Below are 23,711 nucleotides of genomic sequence, written 5' to 3' on the forward strand. Positions count from 1 at the left end.
ACAATCCTGTCACTGACGACAAGTGAAAGAAATGACAGAAAGCTTCTCTATGAGGGGTCAATAAAGAACTTAGAACTGGACTGACTGGTTCCGACTCATACTGCGTTTATATTCACATTCGTCCAGTTGAATTGTCTTTTAAAAAACTTTTTTTCTTCACAGCATGTAGAAGTTACAGGTACAGCGAGACACGTTACACCCCCATAACGGCAGAGTCAATCTGACGATTCTTTGGCGAATTAGAAACTTGGGAACAAACTGGAACCTCCAACAAGCAGGTCTACGACAGACTGCTCAGCATATAGGACATAAAATAGAAAACAAGGATTACCTGCAGGTTATGACACACACTGATGACATCACAATGACATCTCCGAGTCTCCAACATGTGATGAAATGGATCCGCACAAAGACGCAACGAGGAAATCCGACAGTTTTACCTTTTTCAGATGGAAATGATTCGACCTTTCTGTGACTAACTTTCTGCTGCAGGGTTGATGGACGGAGCGGCAAACACAGCTTCAGCTTTATGAGTTCAGCCATCTTTAACAGTGCAGGAATGTCACCGGAATGTTGTCGGAATGGTCCGGGAATGGTCCGGGAATGGTCCGGGAATGATCCGGGAATGGTCCGGGAATGGTCCGGGAATGATCTGGGAATGGTCCGGGAATGGTCGGGGAATGATCCAGGAATGATCCGGGAATGGTCCGGGAATGGTCCGGGAATGGTCCAGGAATGATCCGGGAATGGTCCGGGAATGATCCGGGAATGGTCCGGGAATGGTCCGGGAATGATCTGGGAATGGTCCGGGAATGGTCGGGGAATGATCCGGGAATGGTCCGGGAATGGTCCGGGAATGGTCCGGGAATGGTCCAGGAATGATCCGGGAATGATCCGGGAATGGTCCGGGAATGATCCGGGAACGGTCCGGGAATGGTCCGGGAACGATCCGGGAATGGTCCGGGAATGATCCGGGAATGGTCCGGGAATGATCCGGGAATGGTCCGGGAATGGTCCGGGAATGATCCGGGAATGTCACCGGAATGTTTCAGACTGGTGACTTTTGTTGGACCGGGGGTTTGTCTTGGACAACTGGACGATGTCCATCGCAGGTTTCCACCTTCTGGGCTTTTCATGATTTCCTCCATTAGGCTTGATGTGGAACGAGGCTCTAAAGGATTTGGATCCTGGTCCAGTGGACTCTGGTTCTGGCCCGCTTTTGGAAGCCCTCAAAGCTCCCTCTCTGGTCTGGGTCTCTTTGTAAACAGTCAGGCTGTTTGTTGATGTCTCAAGTCGGTCCTCAGCACAGAAGACGAGCAGAAACTCAATTTTCCTCATGTGGCCCAAAACTGGCAGACCACCACAAATAACTGGACCTGGCCCAGGTGCCGTTACTGAACCAGTTGTAAGAATGCAGGTCCACACATCATGATGAGGTTCCAGTGTGGTTTACTGGGCCCAGAGTGAGTCTGGGTTCCGTCATTTGCCGAGAACAGCTGAGCGGACCAGCAGACAGACGACCAGGTCCAGACTGGTCTGGACTAGTTTCAGTTTGTTTATAAACCGTTTCTGTTGAGCAGGTGACGAAAACCTCCAGGTCCAGACTGGTCTGGACTAGTTTCAGTTTGTTTATAAACCGTTTCTGTTGAGCAGGTGACGAAAACCTCCAGGTCCAGACTGGTCTGGACTAGTTTCAGTTTGTTTATAAACCGTTTCTGTTGAGCAGGTGACGAAAACCTCCAGGTCCAGACTGGTCATTCAGGTCTGAGCAGAACCTGCAGGACTTCTCTATTAACCAAAAAAGTGCCAGAGAAGACAGTAACAATCCAGTCCTCCTCCTCCTGCTGCTGCTCCTCCTCCTGCTGTCCCCCCTCCTCCTCCTGCTGCTCCTCCTCCTCCTGCTCTCCCTCCTCCTCCTGCTCTCCCTCCTCCTCCTCCTCCTGCTCTCCCTCCTCCTCCTGCTGCTCCTCCTCCTCCTGCTCTCCCTCCTCCTCCTGCTCTCCCTCCTCCTCCTGCTGCTCCTCCTCCTCCTGCTCTCCCTCCTCCTCCTGCTCTCCCTCCTCCTCCTCCTCCTGCTGCTCCTCCTCCTCCTCCTGCTGCTCCTCCTCCTCCTGCTCTCCCTCCTCCTCCTCCTGCTCTCCCTCCTCCTCCTGCTCTCCCTCCTCCTCCTCCTCCTGCTCTCCCTCCTCCTGCTCCTCCTGCTCCTCCTCCTCCTGCTCTCCCTCCTCCTCCTCCTGCTCTCCCTCCTCCTCCTCCTGCTCCTCCTCCTCCTCCTGCTCCTCCTGCTCCTCCTCCTGCTCCTCCTGCTCCTCCTCCTGCTCCTCCTGCTCCTCCTCCTCCTCCTGCTGCTCCTCCTCCTCCTGCTCCTCCTCCTGCTCCTCCTGCTCTTCCTGCTCCTCCTCCTCCTCCTGCTGCTCCTGCTCCTCCTGCTCCTCCTCCTGCTCCTCCTGCTCCTCCTCCTCCTCCTGCTGCTCCTCCTCCTCCTGCTCCTCCTCCTCCTCCTGCTCTCCCTCCTCCTCCTGCTCTCCCTCCTCCTGCTCTCCCTCCTCCTCCTCCTGCTCTCCCTCCTCCTCCTGCTCTCCCTCCTCCTGCTCTCCCTCCTCCTCCTCCTGCTCTCCCTCCTCCTCCTCCTCCTCCTCGTGCCTCCTTCAGCTGATGATGAAGACCCTGGTCCCCTCCTCCCTCATGGGAGGCAGACTCTCTATCACCACGTTGTCCATCAGTCCGAACTTGTCCTCCTTTCTGTGTCTCCATCCTCTGGCTGCCGCCTCTGTAAGCCCCTCCCTCTCCACCGGCTGAGAGAGCTGATTGGTCAGTTCTTTCAATGTAACCTGCATAAAGAGGTTGAGAAGTTTCATTTTATGAGACAAACTGATAAATGGACGCCAGCGTTAACTTGAACCTCCTACCTGCAGATCCCTGAACAGGTGCAACATGGCCACGCCCACCACGATGACCAGGAAGGCTCCCAGCGCCGTGGCGACATCCACGGCCGACATGCGCCTCCATTCCTGGAAGAGGATGATGGAGGTAGACAGGACCACGGAGGTGAAGAGGACGTAGTAGATGGGATACACCAGCAGGGTGTTGAAGGTGTCCAGAGACTTGTTCAGGTAGTTCACCTGCAGACACACAATCACAGCTGCTGCTCTTCTGATGTTTTCCTGCCTCAGCCTGACAGGAATACACACACCTGATTGGTCCTCTGCAGTCAACATGCACCATTAGGTCCATGATTAAACCAGCTGCTTCTGGTTTCTGGGTTTCTCTTCGTCATACTGAAGGTGACTGAAGGTGTCGACGAGCCTGAAGCAAACATCAACTATTGTGCTCCAAACATGTAAAAATGTACGTTTCTTTTTCTTTTTACATTAAAATGGAAATGAAGAGTCAGAGTTTGGCCTTTATCGGGTTTGCATTTTTGGGGGAAAGGATACACTGGCGTGTTTGTCCAGCTCTGTTTTAGTCACCGCTTTTCTTCTTCTTATCACCATGTTTGGTGCCGCGTGCCCAAAAGTTTCTGTCTCTTCATTTTGATGATCATTTTCTAGACCAACAGTGCAACATGGAGACCCTGTGCTGATATTTATAGTGTGCAGCAGTGTGCACGGTGTGAACTGCACCACATGCACATGGTAAAAATTCACCTGTGGCAGATTTGGTGCACATTTTTAAAATAAATCTGGGATTTTTAGTATTTATATCAACATGAAAACATTAATACAATAAATATATGAAACTAGCTTCTACATTTGGTCACATATAAACAACAAAGTTAGCACACGTCATATTAAAAATCTGATGTTGGGCTCTGCCCAATACTTGGACAGAAGTCTGTAGTGTAACCTCAGTGCTTACCAATGTAAGTCTGTGTCCGTCTTTATGTCTGTTTGGTCAAAGGACCATAAAGGTTAAAACAAGACTGGAAAAGAAAAAAGAGGGCTTAGTGTTTTAGGCTGCTAAAAGAATCATTTTACTGAATTGGAAAAATCACAAGAGAAAAAGCTTCTCCGTGGAAACATGGTTATCAGAATTTCTAAATCTTGTAAATGTGGAAAGAATAACGGATATACTAAATAACACTAAACTCTGAAACTATTTGGAAGCTGGTGCAGGGACACACGAGAGCACAAATGAGTGTCTAATGTGACGTAAGATGTAAGAGAATTACAGATATTGGTTTATATTTTCTATATTTGAATATAAAGGTATATAGGTATATAGGTATATATGTAATGCGAACTAATAATTGGGGCTTTGGACATAGTTTCCTGGTGGACATATGGGACGGATGAGTCCTGAATAATGTTGCATTTATAACAAAAGTGATTTTGTATGTGCTTGTACATATACATAAAAGGGGCTGTATATATTTGTATACAGACTTATATCTAGTTTGTGATGTGTATACAGGTGTACACATCTGTATATATGTATGTGCGTATATATGTGTATACATGTGAATGTATGTATGTATATATCGACATAACTTACACACTAATATAATATGGCTTCTCATCTAAATATCTTTGTTGATTTTTGTGTGTTTGTTAAATGTCTTAGGCCTGGGTATGTGATACGGGTTAAATATTTAAATTGTGAATAAAATAAATAAAAAAATTAAAATCTTATGTTGGCATCATCTCTGTTCCAGAAGCTGATTTCGGGCATGTGGGTGCCTCGTCACAGCACTGAATTGAATCCACAAAAAAACCAAATTATCCACCTTGATTGTGACAGTTTTCCAGCCTTCCAGACATAAATAATCCGTCAGGATGAAACTTCACAGTTTTATTCACTCTGCTGTGTGGAGGGGGGTGGGGTGTTTGAGAACCACTGATCTGCATTACTGATATGTTGTCCAGGATGTCCAGACTAAAACAAGAAGGTACATCAAGTGAGGATAATATCATCCTGATACTGCAAAAGAAATGAAAAGAGGTACTGGCTTCATCCCGCTCTAGAAAAGAGATGAGAACTTGATTAGTCCAGGATCTGAAGCTGGACCACCGACGCTCCAGGCGAGTGTAAGAGGTCTGTGGGACAGTAAGGATCTGCTGCAGTAGCTAGCTGCTCGCTGGAAGAAGTAGAGTAAAATAGGACAAAAGATGCTTGGCGATGGTCGCCATGGTAGAAGTAGCGACAAAGTGGCGCTTGCATAGTGATTGGTCCTATATGTATCTGTCAAATGTGAAGATTAAGAAAAATTCACCTTAGTTTCCACAATACAGATACAGATGAAATATTCGGAGCAGGTCTGTCAGGGTCTGGAGACTCTGGACTTTCTCATATCTTGTTTAAAACCATTTTTACTGTCCAGCTTTTAAACCAGAATGGTCGTTTTTGCTGAATATTTGTTCCATAATTGTCGTTCTTCATTCCTTTTATAGCTGCTCTGATGTTGTGTAGTCCCTCTTTTATGATTATTTTATCTCTCACAGATGTTCAGCACTTATGCTACATACGTTTTAAAATTAGTTTATAAATAAAGCTGACTCATTTCTTGACTTATCTAGTTGTGTCTTGTTTGCTGTTATTGTGTCATTTTCCTTTTGCTTTTCATTAAGACTTGTTTGGGGAGTTTCTTGTGTGTTGCTGTTATAAATTTGCATCCTTGTGGTCATTCTGCATGTTTTTGGTCTCCAGGCGAATAAGATCAGTTTTCTTTAAAAGATTTACAGAAAAAAAACGAGGATGAGACTATAATGCTGATGATCAGTTCTTACCTGTGTTACTATGGAGACGATGAGCGTGATGAGCAGGATCCAGGTGAGAGGATTTGAGAGCACCGACAAATCATAAAACACTGAACGAAGAGGAAACAAAACACAGAAGACAATAAACACACATCTCTGCATGCTGCAATTCCACACAGAGGAGTCGCCATTTCTAAAAATAGAAAAGTCATTTTCACAGAAATCAGCATACCTACAGATCCAGAAGGAAGATTTATGACTTTATGTTCTCAAAACAAGAAGTTCTGCTTAGCTAACCTATATGGGCCAGAGGTTGATGATCCCTCCTTCGTTCACTGTTTTTTTACATCCCTCTCTGAACACTCACATAGCACACTAATCATAGGAGGAGATTTTAATCTGGTCCTGGGTCCAGCTGACAGGCTCAGTAATACAGGTAACAAGAGAAACTGGCGATCTACAAACACTGTTCAACAATATATGGAGGAACTTGGTCTTTGCTATATACGGCAGTCTTTTCATCCCAGTATCAGAGTACACGTTCTTTTCTTCAGTTCAACATTCATATTCCAAGATAGATTATTTCCTGATTTGCAGTTCTTTGGTAACCCAGAAAAACCAGATCCACCCCATAACAGTTTGCAATCATGCACCAGTTTCCTTCGCTCTGAGGAACACTAGAATTCCACCACTTGCTAAAAACTGGAGGTTTACTACAGCACTGCTTAAAAACTGACTTATCAGCTATTTCACAAAAGAATGGGCTTTATATTTAGAAAACAATGAAACCAGGAATTTCAGCATATGTGCTGTGGGAAGCAGGTAAGGCGAGGCAAAATGATCTCTTTTGCATCACATAAAAACAGAAGGAAAACTTAAAAATATTAGAATTAGAACTAAGAAACAAATCATTAGAGGACACTATAAGCCCTAAGGAAAGCTAAACTGGAATTAAATAATCGACGAGAGCAGAATTTCTGGTACAAAGAGTACGCCTGGAGAGGAAATAAATCTGGAAAATACTTAGCTAATGAACTAAAGAAAAAAGAGCAATCTACAATATCAGCGGTTAAAGACCCAGCAGGTGAGATCATCCATGACTCAGACACAATAAATAACATTTTTACAGACTTCTATAGAACTCTGTACACATCCAAATTAGATCAATCAGATAATGACATCAATCAGTTTCTTAACAATATAAATCTCCCAGGATTACAGCGGGTCACATAAATGACCTGTTGTCACGGCTTAAGATTCCCTCCTTATAGTAGAGGAGCTACATGAAGCCCTGAAACATGCCGTGTAAAAAAGATTGTTCCATCCTCCACGAGAAGACAGAACTTTTTTCTTGTTCTCGAGGCTCTGAGAAGAAAATGACGTCATTTTGTTCTCGCGGACACGTCTGAAGACGGTTCTCGACACATCGGGCTGCAGAACTTTTTTCTTGCGGGGCTCCAAGAAGTATCGTGTGATTGGTCGGACATTTTTACATGTGGCAGTAAAACACTCGGACCCAGCCGCGTGCACGACCCGCCCCGCCGCGTGCACGACTCGCCCCGCCGCGTGCACGACCCGCCCCGCCGCTTGCACGACCCGCCCCGCCGCGTGCACGACCCGCCCCGTCGCGTGCACGACTCGCCCCGCCGCGTGCACGACCCGCCCCGTCGCGTGCACGACCCGCCCCGCCGCGTGCACGACTCGCCCCGCCGCGTGCACGACCCGCCCCGCCGCGTGCACGACCCGCCCCGCCGCGTGCACGACTCGCCCCGCCGCGTGCACGACCCGCCCTGCCATGGACGAAGTTTCTGGTTAAATATGAAAGTAGAAACTCGGAGAGCGGAAACCTCCGCCAAGCAAAATGTTAAAGAATCCTTTTAAAACATTCCTGGATCCAAACGGTGATCCGGATCACCACCAGAATTTAATCACTTCTTCATTTTTACATTTCCAACAACTCTTGAAATATTTATAAAAATCCATCTGTAACTTTTTGAGTTATCTTGAGCATAAAGACGCCGGGGAAAACATAACCTCCTTGGTGGAGGTAACAACCGGGTTCATTGACCATAAAAGCAGACATCGCCCCCCACAGTGACCCCTCCCCGCTGCAGACCTGCTTCTCCTGGACGATGGATGGACCTGACGAAGAAGACGTCTTTTCTTGTTCTTGCAGCCTCGAGAACAAGAACTCAGTTCTTGCTGCTCGTGGAGAGGATGGAAGGAGCTACAGCCCCAGGACTGGATCGCTTCCTAGCAGAGTTCTTTAAAGTATTCTGGACAATATTGGCCCCTAAACTTTCCAAAACGGTGACACAGATAAAGGAAATTGGCTACTTGCCCCCAAACATGAACTCTGCCAACATTATTGTCCTGTTGAAATCAAGCAAAGACTCCACACTCATTCATTCAGAGAGATAAACCTGATTGATGAACAGTCTCTGTTTCTATAAAAGTCCCGGGACCAGACTGAAGGAATCAGTGAAAACACCTGGAATGACTTTGCTGTCAAGCAGAAATATTTTTTCTACAGTGTTACAAGCAGAAACCTTGTGACCAGTACTCTCACCGGTGTTGATGGCGATGGCGAGGCCCTTCACGGATGACACGGTGAAGGCTCCGAGCAGCGAACAGATGCTGATGTAGATCAGGATGTTGGATCGACCGGACCGAGGACAGAAATACAGCACGAGTACCACACACAGCACCAACACCACCACTGCGTACACCAAGAAACCTAACACACAATATAAACTGTTCTAAAAACAATAAACATTTACAGCAAAATTCATTTTTCATTTAATGCATAAAGTTTTAAGATCATTTAACAGACAAGACAAGCTTTAAGACTGAAAGATAAATTGAGTAATGCTAGTCATAGTAACATGGCTTTCAGGTAGCTAAATGCATAGGCTACTCTTTAGTGAGCATGAATGATCAGTATAACCCTGAGAAAACTGGAAGCATGTTTATAATTTAGACTCTAATGTGGACTTTAAACCTTTTTTATCTAATCCAAAAAAACTAGTGTTTTAAGGAAACTGAAATCTTACAAGCTTAATATGAGCTACCGTCTGACAGCAGGTTAGAAACATAAAGGAGAGTCTCATCTGCATATAAACTGCTTTCTAAATGAATTAATAAAGGATGTGACCAAGTGGGAGCAAGTTCAACTGAGAAAATGTTAAGTCCTAACACAGAGCCTAGGGTACACCTGAAAAACCGACATCTACAGAATCTGTGTCTGTCGTCTTCATGATGTAGTTCTATTTTATATTAACTGATTAATGAGAGAGACGACCGTTATCATCATTGGTGTGTGTGGATACGTTTAAAAATGAATAAATTAAGAAGTGTTTTCTAAAAACATAAATGAAGAACAAGCTAAGCGGAATGTCAGGAAGTCAACGAATCACGGTGACATCTGTGTGAAAAGTGCTTCTTCTTACCAGGCTCAAGCAGCTTGCTGGTCATCTCCTGCAGGGATGTCACTTCTTGTTCCTGTGGGGCATGAATAACCAACAAAATGCTGCCCAACACACACAGCAGACAGCCGAGTTTCCCCACCACGTTCAACACTTCCCCCAACAGGTAAGAGGACAGAACCGCACTGAAACACACAGAGATTACAGTGTTTTACCACCACAGTCTGAAATGTCTCATAAGACTCTGTATAACCTCTTCGGGTCTGCTTGGTTTTTACATTATATTCTGAAAAGTTCAGCTACCTGATGAGGACACTCAGAGCGCCGAGCGGTGTGACCAGCGTGGCTGGGGCGAACATGTAGGCAGCAAAGTTACACACCTCTCCTGCTCCCACTGCAAAGACAGAGCAGTGCTTATCAACACGGCACATAAAGACGTCAGTCAGGAATAAGTGTGTTTCATCATAGTGTGACTTTTATACGAGCTGTCCGGTCCCTGAACGACAGGTGTCAGAGCTTGGTTCGCATTGCCGGTAGTAAGTCGGATTCGTTTCCGGTGAGGGTTGGACTCCACCAAGGCTGCCCTTTATCACCGATTCTGTTCATAACTTATATGGACAGAATTTCTAGGTGCAGCCGAGGTGTTGAGGGGATCCGGTTTGGTGGCCTCAGGATTGGGTCCCTGCTTTTTGCAGATGACGTGGTCCTGTTGGCTTCGTCTGGTCGTGATCTCCAGCTCTCGAATGAGCGATTCACGGCCGAGTGTGAAGCGGCTGGGATGAGAATCAGCACCTCCAAATCTGAGACCATGGTCCTCAGCCGGAATAGGGTGGATTGCCCTCTCCGGGTCGGGAGTCAGGTCCTGCCTCAAGTGGAGGAGTTTAAATATCTCGGGGTCTTGTTCACGAGTGAGGAAAGGATGGAGCGTGAGATCGACAGACGGATCGGTGCGGCGTCTGCAGTAATGCGGGCTCTGCGCCGGTCTGTCGTGGTGAAGAAGGAGCTGAGCCAGAAGGTGAAGCTCTCGATTTACCAGTCGATCTACGTTCCTACCCTCACCTATGGTCATGAGCTGTGGGTCGTGACCGAAAGAAGGAGATCTCGTATACAGGCGGCTGAAATGAGTTTCCTCCGCAGGGTGGCCGGGCTCTCCCTTAGAGATAGGGTGAGGAGCTCGGTCATCCGGGAGGAGATCAGAGTAGAGCCTCTGCTCCTTCGCATCGAGAGGAACCAGTTGAGGTGGCTCGGCCATCTGGTCAGGATGCCTCCTGGACCTCCCTGGTGAGGTGTTCCAGGCACGTCCCTCTGGGAGGAGACCCCGGGGAAGACCCAGGACACGCTGGAGGGATTATATCTCTCGGCTGGCCTGGGAACGCCTCGGGATCCCCCCCGCAGAGTTGGTAAATGTGGCTGGGGAGAGGGAAGTCTGGGCTTCCCTGCTTAGGCTGCTGCCCCCGCGACCCGACCCCGGATAAGCGGTATGAAGATAAGATGAGATGAAATGAGATGAGATAAGATGAGATGAGGTGACTTTTATGTGTCCAACAGTTGTTGTCATTACGTAGCTGTTTTAATTCATACTACACTTGTTATAAAGGATCCCACTAGAGGGCCCATTGAAGACCTGATCCCTACCTAATCTGTCTGCGACTACAGAGGATAATAGTATTTGGTTACAGCAGAGAACAGCATGCATGCCGCATGTAAGGACTCTAAACCACCAAGCAGCTGCCGTGACAGGCTCATTGGCAACCATACATCATAAAGATGTGGGAACTGAAGACTTAATCAAGCTTGTCTCACTTTCCATAATTTTTACCCTGAGGTAAAGGTCAACCCTGTGACCTTAGATCCTTGATGGCTTGATGAGATTATATTTCTCCAGCTTGAGCTTCTCTGCACTGCTGGTTCCTAGATGTTCTAGAAGTAGAACCGGAGGCAGAACCTTCAGTCATCAGTCACCTCTTTGTGGATCCAACTCCCAGTTTAGCTTCAGAAAGCAGCTTAGGGACGTCCCATGATGCACTGGGCTCCTCTCCGCTCTCTTTACTCTCCATGTAGAAACATCTGACATTCTTGTTTATTTGTGTTTCTCTCATTCTTTCTCAGCAGGATCCTGGATCAGAGTTCTGCTGCTGGTTGACCCACTTTCATGTCCTCTCCACCCCAACTGGTCCAGGACGATGGGCCTCCTTCCTGCTTCTGGTGGAGTCGTTCCTTCCCGGTCCTGATGGAGCTTTTACTCTCTATCGTCACCTAACCGAGCTCAGGATGGAGGACTGAATCAGACGATTTGATCCAACCTTTTGGTTTCTTTAGCAACGTCATTATTTTATGAACTGGTTTATATAACCCAGTTAAAAGAACTGGACTAATGTGGATCAGGTGATGATTTGTTTGAACTGGATCATAGTGAACTGGACTGAATTGGACCATGTCTGTTAAACTAGTTTGAAATGACTTTGTTGTGAACTGGAACTGTCCAAATAAAGCTTATTGGACAGTTATAATGTAGAATTTCATCAATTCCTCCACAACCATGACCAGAAACTGGTAAGGTCTTCCAGAGATCCATTAATTCTCCAGGCTGGCGGATCATGAGGTGGACCAGGTTGGTTTTTAAAGTACAAAGACGTACTTTCTTTTTTTATTCTGCTGCTGAGGGAATTTCTACAACAAGCCAACATGACTCCATGTTTGTACAATTCAGCTCTTTGTACTGATGTTTTATCTGTTAAAACATCTCTTCCTGTCTTCTGACAGGAAGAGATGGAGGCTGCCTCCACTGCTTCTTCTAACAAGCCAAAAGCCCTCACGAGTAAAAACTAACCACTGTTCTCCCCATTTCCATCAAACTCTTCTGTTTGTTCAGAGATAAAGCTAAATGTTGGCCTGATGAGGACACGGTGGCTGTAAACAGAAATCAGCTGCTTCAGACATCGCATCATTCGTGTTCCCGTCATAAAGAGCTTCAGCTTGTAAAAACCAGTGAGGCACAAACGGAGTTCTTACTGGTAAACAGGCCTCCCCACCACAGCCAGTCCTTCAGGTAGCCGTGACCTCCGTCCCCTGCAGAAACACAAAGACAGCTGACACCGAGAACCACACCCAGACCTGCACTGAAGGATTTCTGTATTAATCCTGATGATCCTACGAGTACAGCAAACGTTCTTCACACGCAAATCTGGTGTCGCCACATGCAGTCTGGTGTTAAACAAACATGGTGGACGAACAGGAAGAAGCTATGACTGCTGTTTCCAGCTTCTTCCTTTCCAAAATAGAAAAAGCACAAAGAAAGACGATTACCAACAAATTCATGGAGGCGGCGGGAATGTGGGCTGTTTGCAATACAGCGCGAGTTGGAGGCGAGCTAAACGGGTCAAACATATCAATGACTGCAGTCATGTCACGCAACCAGTAAATAATGGCGTTCATTTTCTCTGTAATGACAAATCTAACTAATTACTCTGATCATCATCATCATGTTACATAACTGCTAAAACTGCAGCACATTGTGAACGTGTTTTTCATCAGACCATCTAGACGCTTTTGTATTAGCACAGAATAATTGTACTAGCATACACGGCTAAAGCAGAGCCATGGAGACAGACGTGGAAAGCGTCTCTTTGTCCTGTTGCGTCTCGTTTTGGACAAAACGTCACACAAACATTCCTGCAGCCGCCAAAAATCACCTGGTTGGTCTTCCATTTCAGAGGGCCGAAGACTTCTTGTCAGCAGTGCCATGGTTTTATATATTACCCCCGTCTTTCAGCAGCTCCGCTGGCTCCCAATAAAACACAGAATCAACTCCATGATCCTGCTCCTCGTCTTCAAATGCATCCAATCTGACCCCTCCTTACCTGTCCAACCTGCTCGCTGCTCCCTCCCTACCCTCAGGTCTTCACCCCCCGCTCATCTTACCGTTCCCTCTGCCCATCTCACCACCATGAGGAGCAGAGCCTTCAGTCGCTCTGCAACTTTCTCCCATCTTAGCTCCGATTATTATTCCTATTAATCAAATCTAAACTCATCTTCTTAAACTGGCCGACTGTCTTCAACACTTTTAACTGTCTGCTTAGTTTGTCTTGTCCTTAAGTTTTTAACTCTTTATGTAGTTTACATTTCTTTTTTGTAGGGTGACTTTGGGTATGGAGAGGCGCCAAGACAAGAAATGTATTAATTATTATTATTATTATTATTATTATTACTTCTATCAGCCAGCTGAGTCAGCTCACATCCCAATTTGCTTTTCTTCTACTACATGTCACGATCCACACTGAGCGTGCTCAGCTTCTGTCACAGCACCACACGCAGTGTATGAGTGTGTGTGTGTGTGTGTGTGTGTGTGTGTGTGTGTGTGTGTGTGTGTGTGTATGAGTGTGTGTGTGTGTGTGTGTGTGTGTGTGTGTGTGTGTGTGTGTGAATGTGACATGTAGTGTAAAGTGATTTGAGTGGTCAGCATGACTGGAAAAGCGCTTTTTTTAAGTCCATTTACCATTTAGAGACAACTGGCCTGTCATGTTTCAGTACCTGGGGGACTGAAACATGGAGGAACGATGCTCAATTTCCACCTCTGTGACCGCTAGGCTACCCCCCACCCAGCCCCAGTGAGGATGTTTATTCAAAACAAGTAATTTATGTAGGACTATTTCCAGCGGCGGATAAACATGAACAACATTGGTTTGATAAATCACATCAGACAGGATCAACTCTGCTCACCTGCTCTGGTGTGTCCGTTCCTGGCCAATCGGAGAAGAGCCTTCTTCTTGAGAATGACGCTTCCACCAATCAGAAAGGCCGACAGCAGCGCCAGAGTTAGACCCAGCCACGTGTTGTAGGCGCTGTACGTCGGCACATCTGGAGACAACGTTTTAAATATGAGCTGATTGTCAATCTGATGACAGCAACACGTGTAGAAAGTCGGAACAGAAGTAACAAAAGAGTGGAAAAGTAATTCTACGCGTACTTTTAAACATATAATTCAGTAAATGCTGCCAATATGTCTCTGAGATGGACTCACATCTTCTGCTTTAGTTCCTGATTAACTGGCTGCTGGAACATGAGAAAACACCAGCAAACGTCACCGTGTTGATGTGTGGAGGATGTGTGTACGTATATGTGGACGTCTGATTCAAACGTCGTCGTCCTCTTACTTCCGCGCATCTTTTATGTTGCCTTGGTTTCATCAGTTCATCCACCAGTGGGCAGTCTTGAGAGTTCAAGTTTGCGTTCTGAGACCAACTGGTAGCTTTAACGCACCAACACAAAGTTCTTTACAACCACTCAAAAACACATTCTTCTTCTGTGGTCTGCTTCTTTTGTTGGTTGCGTTTTTAGCTTCACAACGCTGCAATTTCTGGTGGTATCGTTCTGTTTTCTGCATCAAGTAACTGGTAGCTAAGCCCGTTAGAAACGGACCAAACAATGTGCGTAATCAACACTGGAGACGGACGAAACTGTCCGTCTGTCATCTGCATATCAGTCTTCTGCTTCCTGCTTTAATGGGCTTTTGCACGGTTCATCGCCATGGCAACACATGCTAACCATTTATCCATGCTGCGGAACCGGTTATGTTCTGGATAAGAGATGACAGAGTATAAAAGCACCGCCTCCCGACCAATCAGGTGTCTTGGAAAATGGCTGCTCATTCTTTGAACATCCCGTCTACGTCGGTGGCGAATGGCGAGAGGAGCTTAGGAGAAAAATAACTTTGTAAACACAGAATTCTAAATTAAAATAAATCTAAAGTAAGTCGCTGTTTCTTCCCCAATCATATACATGTTCATTCTGCTTTAAATGAATTGTGGTGGTTCTGCTCATGCTGTTCCCTGGCAGACACATTCTCCCGTCTCCTCAGCTGATGAAGGTGAAGAGTATGCTCGTGTCAAGCTGCTTCGTCAAAACTAAAAGTAAAATCAAAGCAAAAATGTTTCTCATTCCATGTTCTTCCACATTGTAGCCGACATGAAGAGGAGCATGAACTGTGGTTTGATAGTTCTGGTAGATGTAAATACATCGGGTCCAATCAGAACCCTCCCCAACCCTGAGATCTTATGGTGCGTTCCAGTTGTCATGGAATTCTGACTGGGCGACACCATTACCAAGCAGCTGACGTTCCAGTTGGGACGCCTCCCAAACAGCCAATCTGAGAGCATCTAAACAAGAAAAAAAAAGATCTAAACAAGAAAATCCCATTCCTATTGTAACAATGTTACCATGGAAACACCAGAAAAAGGGGGATTAGAATTAATAAACCACAAATTGACGTGATTTTTTTAAATCAACATGCTGACTGTTGCGGTGGGTTTTACTTAACATCACACTCACTACAGCAACGTAATAATCAATAAACACGCTGCTTTTTACAGAAAAACAATGCAGACGGAACATCTCAAGGCGATAACGGCGGACTACAGTCGAGACGGGAATCTCGGGGTCTTCTGCGAATTACGAGCTCCCAGCTCGGAACTTTGAGACTGCGTCACCATTTCCATCTAAATTCTCCAGGAATTCTGGATTCAGGTTGCAAATGGATGTAGGATCAACTTAAGGCATTTTCCACGTTTACCACATTTCGGAATTTTTATTTCCGTGTAAATGAGAAGGATAACACGTTAGTTCTGAATTGTTTCATTTGGAATAAATTAATTCAGAATTATGGACATCATGTAACCATGGCGATAGTGATCGGAGTATTTAAAAGTAGTTCTTTAATCTGTAATCTGTTGAATTTACAAATGAAATGACATGTTCTGCCTTCATCAAGTCCGGGCTGTTGTCATGGCAACAGTGTTGCTTTTGGTCTGGATGACGTCTGAGTTCTTCATATTACTGATGAGTCTGTTGCTCCCGGTAACTTGGCAGCTCTGCAGCATCGGACAAACCAAACAGAGCTTTGGACTGAACCGGGTCATGTGACACAGTTACAGAGTTTGACCCTGATGTTGTGCAAGATGAAAGGTAAACGAACTTATGTCGTCACCCATTCACACACACGCCGACAAGCACATCAGGGGTCGATACAGGGTTCAGCGTCTTGCTCGAGGACACTCAGGCAGGCAGTCAGGCGGATCCTGGATAAAAACCTTTTACTTGGGTTAAAATGAAAAACGGGCTGGTGGATCTTCCCGTCACTGTTTTCAGTTTCAGAACCTGCAGGATAAAACTAAAACCTCCAAACCACCTCCATGCCCGTAAAGTTTCATTTTACATCGATTACTGCAGTTCCTCTACTGGCAGGTCTGCCTGCATGCTGGTTAAACCTCTGCAGATGATCCAGAACCAGCAGCACGTCTGGTTTTCAACCAACCCAAACGATCTCATGTCACTCCGCTGCTAATCGCTCTTCACTGGCTTCCGGTTGCAGCACGCATCATATCTAAAGCTCTGCTTCTGGTTTACAAAACAATAACTCAAATGGCTCCCATCTACCTTCACTCCCTAATCCAGACCTACACTCCCTCTCCACAGCTACGTTCCACCAGTAAAAGACGCCTCATGTTACCACCACAACGTGGGACTAAATCACCAGCCAGACTCTTTTCCTCTGTTGTTCCACGATGGTGGAATGATCTCCTAAACTCTGTCCGCTCTGCAGAGTCCCTGTCTACCTTTAAGAGCAAGCTGAAGACTCAGCTCTTCAAGGAGAACTTCAACACTTAGTTTAGCTGTATTTGTTGGAAAGTTGGAGAACTTAGCCCAGTTCTTTCCAACAAACTTTATGGTATTAATTCTTTGTATTATAACATCAGTGATATTATGGGTGGGAAGGGAGGAAACAAAAAAACAAAACAAAAAGCCACCTTCCTACCATGTCCTCTACTGTTTGATTTCATGCTTGTGTTGTTCTCACTCATATGGAAGTTGCTTTGGATGAAAGCGTCTAAATGGCCGTAAAATAGAATAGAATAGAATAGAATAGAATTGAATGGAAAAGAAAAGAATAGAATGTAGAAAATAACTTGAGTCAAATTTACTTTAGAAACTGACTTTTGAAAACTGAAGAATTAATGATCAGCTTGTAAAATACAACGTTGTGTTTGAATCATTTTCCACAAGTGCAGCAAATATTTAAGATCTGGGGAAAAAAATCTCCTGAAATATAAATTATTATAAAAATGATCTACTTATCTACATGAGGACAGACGGCTGTGTTTTATATTTAACAACAGAAACTAAACAGATTTCCTGTATTTAAACCGACTTAAACGGCAGCTGCCAGAAAAAGAAATTTATCCTTCATTCATTCATCATCCAAACGGCTTAGTCCAGTCAAGAGCCGCGGGGAAGCTGGAGCCTAAGGAATGTTTAATAAAAATGAATTTATTTTGTTTATCTGTGGAGAAAATGTTTTCTATGGTTGTTTCCATCATTATCTTGATTTTTATGAGCAGAATCTTTGGTTTTGTCGAGTTTCAGAAACCAGAAATGACTGAGAGGTTGATCTAAACACACTCTGATTGCAGAGCTGAGACAAACATCCTGCCATGTTTCTTTTGTTCCGCTTGAGCTGCTGCACAACAGCCGATTTCCCACGAGGACGTGGAGTTCCAGGAAACAAGGAACCGTAGAAGCACCGAGTTCCAGGTTCTTCCCTTTCTGTTTGTTTTATCTCTGTGTCGACTGGAGGGGCGGTAAATAAGGGTGGATTCCCATCAGGATAGTCTGCTAGACTGGGTCCGGTTGGGGACTCGGTCCGCTTGGGGACCGGGTCCGGTTGGGGACTCGGTCCAGTTGGGGACTGGGTCCGTTTGGGGACCGGGTCCGGTTGGGGACCGGGTCCGGTTGGGGACTCGGTCTGGTTGGGGACCGGGTCCGGTTGGGGACCGGGTCCGGTTGGGGACCCGGTCCGGTTGGGGACTCGGTCCGGTTGGGGACTGGGTCCAGCTGTAGGGGTGGTGTATCCATGCGGAAAGAGAGTCCGCTTGAAACGGGCCGAGACCTGCGGTTGTAGGCAGACTGAGTTGCTGCTTTGGTCCGAATCAGAATTTGTTTGGCACAAAATAAAAATCAGCCCACGACTGCGAACAAAAAGGCCCAAAGCGGATCTGCAGGGACAACATCCTGATCTGAGATCCGCTGCTGGAATCCGGTTTCCAGGAACTCAGCAGAAGAAGCAGAACCAGGTCGGGTTTCCTACCGGTCCTGCTGTAATCCGAGGACGTAATTCCTGGAAGCCATCGATACTCATGAGTCAGAAACTCCTTCAGTCCTGCAGGTCTGAGACCAGAAGCCTGGAGGAAGAAGCAGGATCAACATACTCATACGATCTCCATGGAAACGCCCAACAAACAATCAGAAGAGGCTGCAGACACACAAACGTCACAGAAACCAGGAAGTGGGTGGAGACGGGAGCAGCTCAGTGTGCACGGGCACGTGCACGTGACAAGGATGAACCATGTGTTTGATGGGAGCCGTGATCAACCAGTTTAAACTGGACCGATGTGGATCATATGACGGTGTTATTCTGGTAGTTTATTGCTGGACTACAGTGAACTGGACTGAACTGGATTCAGTTGCATTAAACTGGGTTCAACTGGATTAAACTGGACTAAACTGGGTTCAACTGGATTAAACTGGACTAAACTGGGTTCAGATGGATTAAACTGGACTAAACTGGATTTAACTGGATTTAACTGGATTTAACTGGACTAAACGGGACTAAACTGGGTTCAACTGGAATTAGCTGGATTTAACTGGACTAAACTGGGTTCAGTTTGATCAAACTGGGTTCAACTGGATTAAACTGGATTTAACTGTACTAAACTGGACTAAACTGGGTTCAGTTTGATCAAACTGGGTTCAACTGGATTAAACTGGATTTAACTGGGTTCAGTTGGATTAAACTGAACTGAACAGGATTCAACTGGAATAAACTCGGTTCATCTGGATTTAACTGGACTAAAATGGACTAACCTGGGTTCAATTGGATTAAACGGAGTTCAACTGGATGACTAAATTGGACTGAACTGAACTGGACTAAACTGGACTATGTCTGTAAAGGTGAACTGGGACGACTGTGTTGTATAAATAAAGCTGAAATGAGTTTTCATCCGTCCACCAGAAGGTCTCCATCTCAGACCGGCTGTCGACGCTCACATGGTGGAAATAAATACGGTGCATTAGGTTTCCATGACAACGTGGAGAAAACAGAGATGTTTACACCAAAACAAAGATGTCATCACACGGAAACATTGAATCATGTCAAAGAGGTGTGTGTGTGTGTGTGTGTGTGCGCGTGTGTGTGTGAGAGGATATACCTGTAGTCTGCAGGCTGCTGTTCAGGTGTGTGTGGACCAGATGCGGGTCTGCGGTGATTAAACACAACGTGGTCTGAGAACCGCACCACAACCTCAGCACAGAACCTGCAGACACAGAAAGCAGTTCTGAGAACCTGAAGCGAAGTCGGACCGGATCTCCGGAGTCTGGATCAAATCTAAGATCAGAAACCTGAAAAAATTTGATCTTTTTAGCGGTTCTGCTGTTGTTTACATGCTAGCTGCGTTAGCATTAGCTGAGATTCACCAGGTGAGTTCAGATCAGGGCTGATAGTCTACGATGCTCAGTCCTGGTCCTGCAGCCGCCCTGCAGGTTTTAGAAGTTTTCCTCCTGCAACAAACCTGACTCAGACTTGCTTATTAGACAGATGTGTTGCAGCAGGGAAACCTCTAAAACCTGCAGGATATCGGCCTTTAAGGACAAGGACTGAAGATTCCTGCTCTGCAGACTTCCTGGCAAATGTTCCATCCATTTTGTAGACCCACCAAGTCCCTTCCAGGATCAATGATCCTTCTTAAAACTCCAAACGACTTCATTTGTTGAATCTGTTTTCATCTTGTAAAGCAGGAAGAATCCTGAAAATATAAATACAGAAGCTACATTCCCAAGAATTAAAATATCAGTAAAGTTTACAATAAATCTAAAATGTTAAAAAATAATTCAAACATATGTAAAATAAGTAAATCTAAATAAAAATTTTATTTAAAAAAGACTAATATTTGAATAAATTCTCCCAATTTGTAAACGTAAAAATGTATTTTTAAAAACAGATCAATTTGCAATATTAAAAACAATCTTAAAACTTCTAAAAAAAATAAAAAAAATAAAAAAAATATGTACATATATATATATATATATATATATATATATATATATATATATATATATATATATATATATATATAATAAAAGTAAAGAAACAAAAAAATTGTAAAAATGAAGAACACCAAATCTTAAAATCAGAGTTTTAACAAGGTGGTCAAATATTATTTTCTGTGACTGCATAGTAAATACATGTTAAAAACTAAAATATTCATTAAAAAGAAAAATAGTTAAATAAAATAAAAAGTTAAATAAAATCAAACACAAAATGACTGAATTAATAAGAAAAATGTTCATTAAATTTATACAAGAAATACATATCTGCAGGATAAATGGAGAAAAAAAGCAAAACATACTTAAAAACTTGAAAATAAGCATTAAAAATGAAACAGAAAGAAAATAGAGACGGGCAGCATGAAGTTTGTTTTCATTTGCGTGGCGTGAAGCTCGTGGTTTCTCGCAGGGTTGCAGGACCTCCTGCGGGATTTGCTCTGCGAGGTTTCAGGTTTGAGTCGTTCTGGTCTGACCACTTGTCCCCTGCTGTAACATGATGAAGAGGAGGAGGAGGAGGAGGAGGAGCGGCTCATGTTTGCTCTGTAAACACCTGGGTGGACATGATGAGTTCAAGCCCACTTTAAACGTGGGAAAAACCACGTTTGCTTCTTGGGTTTGGGGTTTGAGGAGCAGTTCAACACATTTTAAATGAAAATGAGCAGAAATGTGGCAGTAAAGGAGGAAAAAGGAGGAAAAAGTGGAAAAGGTGGGAAAAAAAACACCAGAAAGAAAGAAAGTCGGTGTTGATTCAGCCAGGTGGAGCTGCTGTTTGTCCTCATCAGGGTTACATCATCAGAAAGCCACAATATATTCACAAGCCAAAGAAATCAGCCTTCACTGCTTCTAATAGTCAGAAAATCTGTCTGAAACCTCCATCATGGCTGCTGCTGCCAGGGCAATAAAAGATCACAACTAGTTCCAGAAAACACGTTTCCATCAGGCCAACACCTCAGGCTCCCATTGGGAAGGTTGACCCAGTAAAGCTGGTGAATAAATGACCACAGAAAGTCACAAACTTCCCTTTGAAGCTGAAACTTTATTCTCATTTATTCCCCAAATTCCCCTAAAATCTGACTTTCCACGCAGCTCAGCTTCCTTCATTCTACTTCACGTTTCATACTTCACGTTTCACACATCATGTTCATACTTCACGGTTCATACTTCACGTTTCATACTTCACGTTTCACACATCATGTTCATACTTCACGTTTCATACTTCACGTTTCATACTTCACGTTTCATACTTCACGTTTCACACATCATGTTCATACTTCACGTTTCATACTTCACGTTTCATACTTCACGTTTCACACATCATGTTCATACTTCACGTTTCATACTTCACGTTTCATACTTCACGTTTCACACATCATGTTCATACTTCACGTTTCATACTTCACGTTTCATACTTCACGTTTCATACTTCACGTTTCACACATCATGTTCATACTTCACGGTTCATACTTCACGTTTCATACTTCACGTTTCACACATCATGTTCATACTTCACGTTTCATACTTCACGTTTCATACTTCACGTTTCACACATCATGTTCATACTTCACGTTTCATACTTCACGTTTCACACATCATGTTCATACTTCACGTTTCATACTTCACGTTTCATACTTCACGTTTCATACTTCACGTTTCACACATCATGTTCATACTTCACGTTTCATACTTCACGTTTCATACTTCACGTTTCATACTTCACGTTTCACACATCATGTTCATACTTCACGTTTCATACTTCACGTTTCATACTTCACGTTTCACACATCATGTTCATACTTCACGTTTCATACTTCACGTTTCATACTTCACGTTTCATACTTCACGTTTCACACATCATGTTCATACTTCACGTTTCATACTTCACGTTTCATACTTCACGTTTCATACTTCACGTTTCACACATCATGTTCATACTTCACGTTTCATACTTCACGTTTCATACTTCACGTTTCACACATCATGTTCATACTTCACGTTTCATACTTCACGTTTCATACTTCACGTTTCACACATCATGTTCATACTTCACGTTTCATACTTCACGTTTCATACTTCACGTTTCACACATCATGTTCATACTTCACGTTTCATACTTCACGTTTCACACTTCACGTTTCATACTTCACGTTTCATACTTCACGTTTCACACATCATGTTCATACTTCACGTTTCATACTTCACGTTTCACACTTCACGTTTCATACTTCACGGTTCATGCTTCACGGTTCATACTTCACGTTTCACACTTCACGTTTCATACTTCATGTTCATGCTTCATGTTCATACTTCATGTTCATGCTTCATGTTCATACTTCATGTTCATACTTCATGTTCATACTTCATGTTCATACATCACGTTTCATACTTCATGTTCATACTTCATGTTCATACTTCATGTTCATACTTCATGTTCATACATCACGTTTCATACTTCATGTTCATACATCACGTTTCATACTTCATGTTCATACTTCATGTTCATACTTCATGTTCATACTTCATGTTCATACATCACGTTTCATACTTCATGTTCATACTTCATGTTCATACATCACGTTTCATACTTCATGTTCATACTTCATGTTCATACATCACGTTTCATACTTCATGTTCATACTTCATGTTCATACTTCATGTTCATACTTCATGTTTCTGAGACTTCCTGACAGAAAACAGAAACTTACTAAAAGGTCAGAAATCAGGAAATCTGCGGGATTTCATCCAGATGGAGGAAAACAAATCAGCTGTTTGTCTGGCTGAGAAAAGTAAAGGAAGAAATACCGGTTTCCATGGTAACCCATATCATAACATATGACCCACTTTCCTAAACCTGGACCAGGGCTGAGTTGACCCGGGATGACCCGGGTTACCTGGGTCTGAAGGCTGGAAACAAACGTCTCACCGTTCGTGCACGTCTCGTTGTTCAGCTGAACGTCCCTCATCCTGCTGCGGTCACAGATCCATGGAGACCCGGAACGGAACGGAACGAGTTGGTCTCTGTCCGTCTCAGCTCCCAAAACAAACAAACAACCAATCAATACTGATCAATAACAGCGTCTCCCCAGACCGGCAGGATCCAGATCAGCACCGAACGGCTCGGAATCAGACCAAGTGCACGAGGAGAACAGGTAAACACCTGGCCACGCCCCGCGCACGCGCCACGCCTCGCCGACATGAGCTGGTGTCACCAGGGCCGCGTTAAAGTCTACAGCGGCCAGGGGCAGCAGGGCCCCCCTGATCCTCACTGCTTGGATCCATCTCACGGTTGTTTTTCAGGTTTTATGATAAATGTTTGACTACATGGGACTCAGATTAAGTTAAAGAAAAAAAAATCACAAAATAAAAAAGAAAAAACATTTTGGTTTCATCAGATCAAAGAAAAGCTGCATGAACACAGTTAATATTTAGGAATTTAGGA

General features: G+C 44.4%; 1 protein-coding gene across 1 annotated transcript; it reads right to left on the bottom strand.

The window, feature by feature from the left end:
* Positions 1-2,648: 2,648 nt before the first annotated feature.
* Positions 2,649-23,235, bottom strand: nipal4 (NIPA like domain containing 4; the record flags this gene model as incomplete). Its single annotated transcript, XM_079247474.1, has 11 exons — positions 2,649-2,831; positions 2,910-3,122; positions 5,727-5,806; positions 8,266-8,433; positions 9,146-9,306; positions 9,425-9,515; positions 12,134-12,190; positions 13,841-14,015; positions 14,275-14,369; positions 19,381-19,485; positions 23,196-23,235. The coding sequence occupies 11 exons, from the start codon at positions 23,233-23,235 to the stop codon at positions 2,649-2,651; spliced, it is 1,368 nt and encodes a 455-aa protein (XP_079103600.1).
* Between the last annotated feature and the right edge of the window lie 476 nt (positions 23,236-23,711).

Source organism: Telmatherina bonti (assembly GCF_933228915.1).
Source record: "Telmatherina bonti genome assembly, chromosome: 10".
Lineage (NCBI taxonomy): Eukaryota > Metazoa > Chordata > Actinopteri > Atheriniformes > Telmatherinidae > Telmatherina > Telmatherina bonti.